The sequence below is a fragment of the Coregonus clupeaformis genome, chromosome 6, assembly GCF_020615455.1.
Source record: "Coregonus clupeaformis isolate EN_2021a chromosome 6, ASM2061545v1, whole genome shotgun sequence".
NCBI lineage: Eukaryota > Metazoa > Chordata > Actinopteri > Salmoniformes > Salmonidae > Coregonus > Coregonus clupeaformis.
Genome location: NC_059197.1, coordinates 42,534,197 through 42,545,542, shown reverse-complemented (window position 1 = coordinate 42,545,542; position 11,346 = coordinate 42,534,197). Strand labels below are relative to the sequence as shown.

Genomic DNA, 11,346 nt, shown 5'->3' with positions numbered 1-11,346 from the left:
TATATTGCTACAGTTTATGCATAATTCACAAATGGTACACATAGAAATAAGGGTTTAGGTAATCTAATATTATTCCATAATTTGATGAGAACTATCAAGGACACTTGATTTTCAATGAGGCGCTGCATTTATAAAGATCCTAGAATTACATTTTGTGTTTGCAAACAAACTCACTAATGCATCATACATGATTTATGAGTAGTTTCTTGGATGCAGCTTAACAAACAGAGCAAGCAGAAACCAGACCACACCCGTGGCCTTTTGAGAAATAGGACCTAGTTTACTATCTTGAATTAGTTGTATTTCTGCAGAATTTTCACGGTCTCCAAAACTAACACAGTCTGCATATCTTTCCTTGGCATCATGTCCAACAAGGCTGTGGCACTGAGGCAGCCCAATAGTCATTCAGTGAGGGAAAGAGAGGAAATTACACTGGAAATTACATTTTTGCTATGTGCAAGTACCTTATCGCTATCTCTAAGAGCGACGGGTTTACTTCTTTAAACAGGCTGTTCCCAGCCCTCATGAAACCAATTCAATATGACAGATAAATCTGTGCTTTTCTGTGCATCTCATTTCAAGAGTTTGGTCCCCGTGAGCAGCTCAGAATCAGAGCAAGCATTCACGTCGTAGCCTACTGTTCCCACCAGTAAAATGCCAACCACTCAGCCTGCTACCGTATCGATGGGCACCGTCGGAGCTTTATTGACAAGCAGCATGCTATCATGTGAATCATTAAACACCATTCCACACATAGCAAGATAACCTGCAATTTCAATGCCGTCCCTCTTTAGCTCTCTCCGCTGTCAGAGCTGAGAAGGTCACAGAAATGATTGCCACTGAGAAGCGATTATTGAACCCGCCGTTTGGTGACAAAGAATGTGGTGGCCGATTGTGTTCCAAAATCATTGGAGTCTGGACTGTGTCTGGACCCCGACCGTTCCTGTCAGATTTAGTTAAAGATCTTCTCTCCTCAGCTCTTATCAGCACTGAGCAGATAGAACAAACTTCACTTCTAATAAATTAGGATAATCTCAATTTCATTCACGCAAACACTGTTATATTGGGTTGGAGTAAATTATTTCATTTTCAAACTTTCCTTCTCACTACTGGTTATCAGATTTGCCTCATGAGACCTACTGATATTAGCTTATGACCGCTTTCTTCCAAATAATCAAGCAGGACTGAAATGACCTTGTTTAGCAGCGATGTTCAAATAAAAGTTTTGAAAGCAGTGGATGATGTCATGTTGCTCATCAATAAGTTGTGAAATACTCAATGTTTCTGATTAGACAGATTGATTCAAAGACATTGGAAACTACAGGAAAGTAAGTACAAAGGCATTGCGGTATGGTGATTGGTGACCTCTGTGGCTTTACAGCTAATCATCCTCAGTCAATGGAGGAATGTGTATTTTTGTGATGTATCAGAAAAGGTGGCGAGCAGCTGCCAGACGGATGACGTCGGTGTTCCTCTGGGAAAAAGGTCATTGTAAGCTCAGAGACACAGTTATGTGGGGGTAAAGAATTAAGGGTTAAGGAAGGAGGTGCAGTCAAAAAGTGTCCAAAGTTTCAGCTCCTCCAGGACCAGCCGTGGGAAGTTTTGATGTTTTGTTTATCAGACAGTTGATGGATCTCAGATGGTAAATGTGTCTCTCAATCTCTCTCCGTCTACTTCCTCCCAATTCCTCCTCTTTTACTCTCTCTCTCTCATTCTGTCTCTCCTGTCTTCTTTCGCTGCCCCTCTCTGTCCTTTCTCTTTTTCTGTCTCTCTTTTTCTTTCCTATCTTCCCCTATCCCCCCCTCTATTTTCTTTCTCCCTTTTCCAGTTTTCAGTATCTCTCCCTTCCACCTATCTCTCTTTGTCCCTCACATTCAAACACCACTCATGTCGTCCCTTCACACACAGAATGATTATCAGAGAGAGACAGCCATGTATGTGACTCGCAACACAAGCTCCAAAGAAAATGTCCATCTCTCTCTGTAACTGCAGAAACAGAGATATGACATCGCTGGCCATTTTAATTATGGCGTGTGGGGCAGTCTGTGCTACCGTCTGTAGATTATGGACTGTGTGGCCGTTTTAATTACGGCCCATTTTGCTGTATGTTAGCTGTGAGGCGGATTAGAGCCATGCTCTCCGTGAGCCACAGCGTCTCCAGAGTCTTCTGTTCAGCTTTCCTCATCTGCACCAGAGAGCTCTTATCCAGACCGTAAGGACCATATGGACCACCACTACGATGGAAACCATGAGATCCACAAATACCCCACCCCACCCCCAACCCCCACCCGGGGACAGAGGAACAACAGTAAGTCCCATCCCCACAGCCACAACACACACCTTAATCAAAGCGAGGGTCTACAGTCATCTCTCATGTTCAGATCATGAGTTAAAAAGCTGTATTGACTAAGTGTCTCAATTGATGAGGAAGTTCATTATTTTTTGTTATCCTCTTTTTATATTTCACCTTGAGGGACTGAGAGGGGAACTGATTTGTCCGATAATGGAATTGTACATGTACACGTATGAAGAAATATGCACATTTGGGTAGTTCCTTTTTTGTTTCTTGGATGGACAATTGTACAACATGGCTTCAATGTCCAGTACTGTATTTTCTGTGATTTCAACACCAGCACTGTTTATTACATAGATTTAGTTTTGGATAAATATGAAATTGACAAATGTTCTTCTGATTTATGTCGGTCCACAAACAGGCAAATTAGAACATAAAGGTTCATTTGTAAACCAAGCACATATTAATAAAAACCAGTGGCAGACCTGAAGAGATACAAGGGCCCTTCAAGCGGATGGCCTTTGAAAGGATTTTCGATACCAATGAGGACAGGCATTAATATAAAGCTCCAATTAAAGCACATGATGCATATGAATGAATACCCATCCTCATCATCAAGCAGTATTTTAGAAAAACTACACATTTACATTTAGGTAGACGCTCTTATCCATACTGCCCCCCCGTGGGAAACGAACCCACAACCCTGCCGTTGCAAACGCCATGCTCTACCAACATCCCTGCTGGGCCAATTGTGCGCCGCCCCATGGGTCTCCCGGTCACGGCCGGCTCCGACGACAGAGCCTGGATTCAAACCAGGATCTCTAGTGGCACAGCTAGCACTGCGATGCAGTGCCTTAGACCACTGCGCCACTCGGGAGTACACAAAGGCTTTTCTTTGAACATTATAAAAACAACCTGATTGACTGATTGTCCATGAAAGTGGGTTGATATGAAATAACATGTTACTGAAGTCACACAGACAAACATGCTGTCCTTTTTACAATGTGCACGGAATGGATTTACTGCAATAGATGAAGGGCATATATTTTCAACACACACGCTCAAAGTTACATGTAATCTGATTACCAAAAAAAACTGTCACTTTAATCAGTTACGTTACCAGCAAAGATATTGTAATCAGATTACAGATACTCTTGAAAAACAACATGATTACTTCTTAGATTACTTTTAAATTCAGAAAGGATGTTTGCAAAACAAATACATTATGACACCTTTCTGTTTTCTCAATGACATTCAATTCAGCATTGAAAAAGCATCAGTTTGTTCCACCTGAGCGAGTCAGGGACCACTATGATGACACACCAAATGCATTTGATGGATCCTTTTTGTCTTCTTCTAATGCCTCTTAAAGGGAAGGTAATCCAAAAGTAACTGAAAGTGAGTTTGGGTAATCCAAAAGTTACGTTACTGATTACAATTTTGGACAGGTTACTAGTAACTGTAATGGATTACATTTAGAAAGTAACCTACCCAACACTGCATACAAACACACACAGTATGTAATCAGATCAGGCTTGTATTATCTGTCTTCCATGTTACAGTGGTGAGGGGACTGTCTCTCTCCTTCTGACCCTGTCTGTTCCCACAGCAGCACAGTCTCATGTCCTCCCTCACCCCGTTACTGACCAGCACATACAGCACTGGGTCCACCACACTGTTCAGGCTGGACAGGGCCAGCGTGCACGAGAAGGGGAAGTGCATGTTCTGCTCAAACTCACAGTACCTCTGTTCGTCCATGTGGTAGTAGGCCAGGGAGCGGGTCAGCAGGAGGAGGTGGTAGGGGGCGAAGCACACAGAGAATATCCCGATCACCCCGATGGACAGCAGCCGTACCTTCCTCTTAGCCTGCTCCCCCAGCCCCTCGCTCTGCTTCACCTGGCCCAGGATCCTCCAGTAACACAGCCCCAGCACCAGAAGGGGCAGCAGGAAGCCGATGCCCACCCGCAGCAGGTTGAACAGGGCCACGGGCTGCGGCATGGGGTAGGTCTCGTAGCAGCGGTCCTGCGTGTCGTCGTGGGCGTCCTGCAGGTTGTCCTTGAACAACACCAGGCCGTGTCCGGACATGACAGTCACGCACACGACCAGACACAGCACCCAGGCGTAGCGCGCGCTGCGGAAGGCCTTGGTCCTCAGGGGGTAGGTGACGGCCAGGCAGCGGTCCACAGAGATGCAGCACAGCAGGTAGATGCTAAGGTACATGTTGGAGTAGTAAAAGAAGCCGGCCACGCTGCAGGAGAGGCTGCCCAGGCTCCAGTGGTGGTCCCGGTGGTAGTAGTTGATCCAGAGAGGCATGGTGAGGATATAGAGCAGGTCAGACATGGACAGGTTGAGCAGGAATACCCCCAGGACGTTCTGGCTGCGGACCTGCTGGACGATGGGGCCAAGGGTCAAGAGGTTAAAGGCCAAGCCCAGGATGAAGGCCAGGATGTAGATGCCCATCAGGAAGTCACTGATAGGGCTCTTAGAGATTGTCACGCAAGTCAAGTTCAAGTTTGTTTTATTAATCTGTTTCTCCATCTTTGTTCAGGTTCAAACTGTAGTAGTTCCTGAAAAGACAAACAAGTATATTTTGTACGTAATTAGTGCAAAATAAAAAACAGTTTAAATCGCTCATGATGTATGAACCCTGATCAGAAAAGCTCTTCGCAATTTTTTAAACCTTTATTTAACCAGGAAAGTCTCTTTTACAAGGCCATGAGTCATAAACGAGACAGTCTCTCATTCATAGAACTTCCTGTAGTCTAATTTAGCAGAAGGTTACTCACATAGGGCACTATTCAATCCGCATCGCGGAAGTTCAGCTTTACAATGTGATTGAAATTTAAAGGCAATGTTCCCACTTTAGCGGAGACTGCATTCACGGTAAATGCTGCATATGTCGGCTCGTTCGGAAATTACGTTTACATTTATATCGCGGAATCTGTAACGCTTCAGTTTTAATACATTTGAAAACATTTCTAAAAACCTGTTTTCGCATTGTCATTATGGGGTATTGTGTGTAGATGGATGAGGAAAAAATTTATTTAATCAATTTTAGAATAAGGCTGTAATGTAACAAAATGTGGAAAAAGTGAAGGGGTCTGAATACTTCCAAATGCACTGTATAAATAGACCCAACAATACTGTATAACTCATATCAGTTGAACACAGTTGAACTCATCCCTCAAAAGATTACATCCTCTTACTCACAATCATTACTTACAATCATTTTTTTAAAATCACAGTATCCAGCTCATCACACTTTGCTCCAACCCCATTTAATTGACAAAATCGTTTATTTGTCAAAAAGATAAAACCCTTTGGCTATCCACTCTGATACGGTCAAAAATGTAACATACTATTTGAGCTTGATAATGGGCTCTGGATGGAAAATATGAGTCTTCCCTTCAAGAGTGGGTCTCTGAGGTTTAGTCATGGTCTCACAGATATCGATTTGAGCCTTATTGCAGTGGAACTGGCTAACTCCAAATTGCCTGTGAAACTATCTCCCCGCTTTTAACCCCTTTGTGTGAAAAGTTTAACCAATTTCAGGCTTTGTGACCTTCTATTTTTTCGGACCCCCTCAGCGTATGATAGCAGTTACTGTCATTGGGTTAAGGATCTTATGATTTGACAAAAATGTGTCATGGAAATATTGTCTCTCACCTCCTAACAGGTTTATATTACCTTATGTTAATGCCGCTGTCCAGTAATTGCATCTAAATGTTCCATGGTTATTGCTCTGCATGATTTCAAACTGGCTGACAATCTGCCACAGCAGAGGTTGTGATTCGTGGGAGAGCATTTGCACTTTATTGTCACGTTCGATGTGCCAGAGCCAGACCATGTGATTGGATTAGATATTTGGAGGCAATAAGATCCATTGACAGCAGGACAGTTCGTAGGTTTAATGCTTATTTAAATAATTTACTGAAATGTAAGGACGGCCATAGTTCTATAGAGTTTATAGGGGTGTCATGATCATAATGGGAAGAAATGTCCTGAGGCAGTAACTTGGTCAATCATTGGTGATGACATTCGGACTGATACTAGATACTGATAATCAAATCTAAGTTTCTGTTCTAGCTTGCTCCTGAAATAGACAGGCAAGTCTGACTATCACATGAAACAAACGTCATAATTAAAATCTAAATCCCAATTCGATTCTGGGAAACATTTAATGTGATGGATATCTATGTTCCTTTCAATACCACATACACCAAAATGTGTTTTTAGATTATTAGTAGCACAATCACATAATTACCTTTTCAGCTCTCTGGTGGAGTAATAGAAAGTCTTATTTTTTTTAAATTGCACTGAAAGGTGTTGATTGGTATTGAGGAGTAGTTTGGTTCGAGCTTACATTTCTTTTTAATCTTTATGTGGCTGAGAAGATGATGTTTCCATATTCCTCCCATTCAGGCTTTGTTGTTGTCAGGCAGAAACAGAAGGCCCTTAATGGTATAAGTGGATGATAATACATTGGCATAAATTGTCATGTGATGTAAATGTAAATGTACTCTACAGTATATAATTAGTATGTTATCTAGACTGATAAAGCACTCAATCGTATTCCCTTGTTTAATGCTCATGATATTGATCTAAAAGGTAATTCTATGGGTGATCCACAGATGTGTCATTAATCTAAGTTATCACCATGTGGATGACTGGGACATAACATGCAAAAGAAAATAGCCAACCAGACCAATGGTCTATGAGGTGAGACGAAAATGATCAGTAGTTAATTTAGCACCCAATAAGAATGCGCATTAACCACGTGACGATCTAGACGTTTTCCTTTTCATTCTTACCACAGTAGTGTAAAACCATGAATACGGCAACCTGAACACTATACTTTGGTTTATTGAAAGACTACAGACCATAACATGTGTAAATCAATCATCAGAACATTATGCTATGCTGGTGCAATCTACTGACTAGTCAGGCCATTTGGCCTACAGTAATCACTGTGGAATCTATAAACATCTTTTTGTTTCAGAGACATTGATGGGATAATCATTGCGTTAGTTGAACATTTTGAGCCCAGTGACGTTCATCAGAAAAACTGAAAAGGCTGAATATAGGGGTTGGTGGCATGCCAACAGCTTGAGGTGTGAGTAACTGTGTTATTCCCCTCTAGGAAACAACTGACAGTCTAGCCTAGATCACTAATGTTCCGTTGACTCCTATCCAAAAATAAATGCGAAGACACATTTCAGTTGAATGCATTCAGTTGTACAATTTACTTTCTTTCTATGCATGATCCTGTGACCACTGTGCGTGTGTTCTTGATAACTGTGCAATTGTGGTTACCCTTTGCTCTAACACAGTACCATTTCCTCTTTCTTTCAAAAAACCCAAATATGTTTATACTTAAAGAAGCTAATGTGCTTGCAGAATGCCTGTCCAAACATGTACATTCCAGTACATTACTGGAGAACACTGGGGTCTACTTTCTCAGGCAAGCTTTGGTTATATCTCATGTTTGACCTGAAGAATGCACTTTTTTAAGCTATCTGTCCTGTCTCATGAATAAAGCTTTATGAATATTAGTGTAGCAGGCTACCCTTCATAAGGAGTCTTGCAACTCTACATGCTACCTGCCTTGCGTTCTCTCGCATAGGATTCTCTGTCTGCTGCATGTCAGATTTATACACCTTGGTTAACTCCCTGAGATTATGGGTGTACTTTACTCCTTGTATTGTCCGTATTCTCTTATTAATGTCAAAAGAACCTTGCTTAGCACCTATAAGAGTACATTTGACAGATACTACATGTAATATCGACCCACTTTAGCCACCCTTACTAGCCCTCTGCTTCTAATGTGAATTTAACTCAATTACGTCTGTCCAGCAGTATGTTAATGTTCTCTTAACCAAACACACAGGCATGAACTCTCCGATGTCCAGTGACAGCTAGACAAAAGATCTCCCAGGTCACAGTCTCGTGTCCCAACGGTCTCAAATCCCAACGTTCCCAACGGTCTCAAATCATAACTCGTTAACATCCTCGTGGTCCTCTGTAGCTCAATTGGTAGAGCATGGCGCTTGTAACGCCAGGGTAGTGGGTTCGATCCCCGGGACCACCCATACGTAAAAATGTATGCACACATGACTGTAAGTCGCTTTGGATAAAAGCATCTGCTAAATGGCATATTATATTATTATAAATGTCCACTTCTTTCTCAATCAGCAGACAGTCCTCCTCCACATTTCCACAGTTCTCTTAATCAACCCTCTGTTTTGCCCTTTAAGCACCTGTGGGAGCAATTTGCATGTTTCAAACGTTGAATCAGTCACTGGCTACATTCCCAGACCTCTTTAGTCTAATCATTTAATAAGACTGACTCACACTGCTACAGGCTAGTCATCCTTCCTTTTACCACTATCATCCTGGGGCCAGAGCAACAGGGAAAATTGTGTGTTGGGGGGAAGGGAAGTTATTTTAGGACGGAATTCAAATTAATCTTGTCAGCGCAATGTTTAGGTAGAATATTTAGGAAGCACACACATGCATCTGTGAGGAGATTGAACTGAGACCTAAAGGACTCTCCGATCAATTTTAGAGAATATTTGTACAGTGAGGGAAAAAAGTATTTGATCCCCTGCTGATTTTGTACGTTTGCCCACTGACAAAGACATGATCAGTCTATAATTTTAATGGTAGGTTTCTTTGTACAGTGAGAGACAGAATAACAACAACAAAATCCAGAAAAACCCATGTCAAAAATGTTATAAATTGATTTGCATTTTAATGAGGGAAATAAGTATTTGACCCCTCTGCAAAACATGATTTAGTACTTGGTGGCAAAACCCTTGTTGGCAATCACAGAGGTCAGACGTTTCTTGTAGTTGGCCACCAGGTTTGCACACATCTCAGGAGGGATTTTGTCCCACTCCTCTTTGCAGATCTTCTCCAAGTCATTAAAGTTTCGAGGCTGACGTTTGGCAACTCGAACCTTCAGCTCCCTCGACAGATTTTCTATGGGATTAAGGTCTGGAGACTGGCTAGGCCACTCCAGGACCTTAATGTGCTTCTTCTTGAGCCACTCCTTTGTTGCCTTGGCCGTGTGTTTTGGGTCATTGTCATGCTGGAATACCCATCCACGACCCATTTTCAATGCCCTGGCTGAGGGAAGGAGGTTCTCACCCAAGATTTGACGGTACATGGCCCTGTCCATCGTCCCTTTGATGCGGTGAAGTTGTCCTGTCCCTTTAGCAGAAAAGCACCCCCAAACCATAATGTTTCCACCTCCATGTTTGACGGTGGGGATGGTGTTCTTGGGGTCATAGGCAGCATTCCTCCTCCTCCAAACACGGCGAGTTGAGTTGATGCCAAAGAGCTCGATTTTGGTCTCATCTGACCACAACACTTTCACCCAGTTCTCCTCTGAATCATTCAGATGTTCATTGGCAAACTTCAGACGGCTCTGTATATGTGCTTTCTTGAGCAGGGGGACCTTGCGTGTGCTGCAGGATTTCAGTCCTTCACGGCGTAGTGTGTTACCAATTGTTGTCTTGGTGACTATGGTCCCAGCTGCCTTGAGATCATTGACAAGATCCTCCCGTGTAGTTCTGGGCTGATTCCTCACCATTCTCATGATAATTGCAACTCCACGAGGTGAGAACTTGCATGGAGCCCCAGGCCGAGGGAGATTGACAGTTATTTTGTGTTTCTTCCATTTGCGAATAATCGCACCAACTGTTGTCACCTTCTCACCAAGCTGCTTGGCGATAGTCTTGTAGCCCATTCCAGCCTTGTGTAGGTCTACAATCTTGTCCCTGACATCCTTGGAGAGCTCTTTGGTCTTGGCCATGGTGGAGAGTTTGGAATCTGATTGATTGATTGCTTCTGTGGACAGGTGTCTTTTATACAGGTAACAAACTGAGATTAGGAACACTCCCTTTAAGAGTATGCTCCTAATTTCAGCTCGTTACCTGTATAAAAGACACCTGGGAGCCAGAAATCTTTCTGATTGAGAGGGGGTCAAATAATTATTTCCCTCATTAAAATGCAAATCAATTTATAACATTTTTGACATGCGTTTTTCTGGATTTTTTGTTGTTGTTATTCTGTCCTCACTGTTCAAATAAACCTGCCATTAAAATTTGAGCCTATCATTTCTTTGTCAGTGGGCAAATTTACAAAATCAGCAGGGGATCAAATACTTTTTTCCCTCACTGTATGTCTTATCTTCTAAAACATACAGTGATACTCTGTGTACTAACTTTCAGTGAATGTCCTAACTCCATCAGAAAGGAAAAAGTTGACAAAAGCTTTTATCATTCTTTCATCTACACTTTCTATCACTTCTGAGTCCTGACCACCGTTTTAGAAGTCCTCACCTGTCAGTTGTTGTCGACAATGGTTCTTCAAAGTGGGTCAAGAACTTCTGTCTCCTTCAGTAACCCTCAGGCACAGGAGATTTCCATTCAGACAGCCTGATGGGAGGCTTCAGAACCTTTGAGTTACCGCCAGATCATTAGAGTCCCACACGATGACAAGAAGAGCGCTGCGAGCACTCCAGTTAGAAATACTCTGATGAGAGAAGACAACCGACAGACTGATGTTTTCAACCCAGTACACTTCCTCTGTGATGGGAAATACCAACCATGAGCAGTCAGTCCACCCACTGAAGTCAAGATGTCAGACAGACAGCCATGCACGAGAGAGACAGAGAGAGAATAAGCCAGACACAAGAGGGGAAGAGAACAGTGATGTTTAGGGGAGGAGGGAGGGAGTTTTCTTCAGCATACACGTGCATCTGAGAAGTAATTACTTTAGGGTGGGTGGTAGCGACTAAGTTAGACACCTCTCACACACTAACTCCCCAGCACCCCCAGATGGATCGTTCAAATTGAAACGTACAACTTGACTGGCAGTCAGACTACCCACAATGGTGGTTTCCTCCACAAGTGAAAAAAAAGAGACTAACAAGAGAGAGCTAACCGCAGCAACAGATACTCTAGACACACAGGCAATGTGAGTCAATAACACAATAGAATAAAATGATCTTTAGATGTGTCTAATGGGCTTTTCCTGTGGCGTAGAAA

The 11,346-nt window shown here is 42.6% G+C and overlaps 1 protein-coding gene across 1 annotated transcript; it reads right to left on the bottom strand.

Annotated features, from left to right (window-relative positions):
* Positions 1-3,761: 3,761 nt before the first annotated feature.
* Positions 3,762-11,095, bottom strand: LOC121568247 (G-protein coupled receptor 4). The gene is made up of 2 exons (XM_041878802.1): positions 10,639-11,095; positions 3,762-4,860 (listed from the first exon to the last, which is right to left on the bottom strand). The coding sequence occupies exon 2, from the start codon at positions 4,829-4,831 to the stop codon at positions 3,818-3,820; it is 1,014 nt and encodes a 337-aa protein (XP_041734736.1). The 5' UTR covers positions 4,832-4,860; positions 10,639-11,095; the 3' UTR covers positions 3,762-3,817.
* Between the last annotated feature and the right edge of the window lie 251 nt (positions 11,096-11,346).

What these genes read in the sequence shown, in the direction of transcription:
- LOC121568247 (XM_041878802.1), bottom strand. Translation starts at nt 4,831, where the DNA reads ATGGAGAAACAGATTAATAAAACAAACTTGAACTTGACTTGCGTGACA.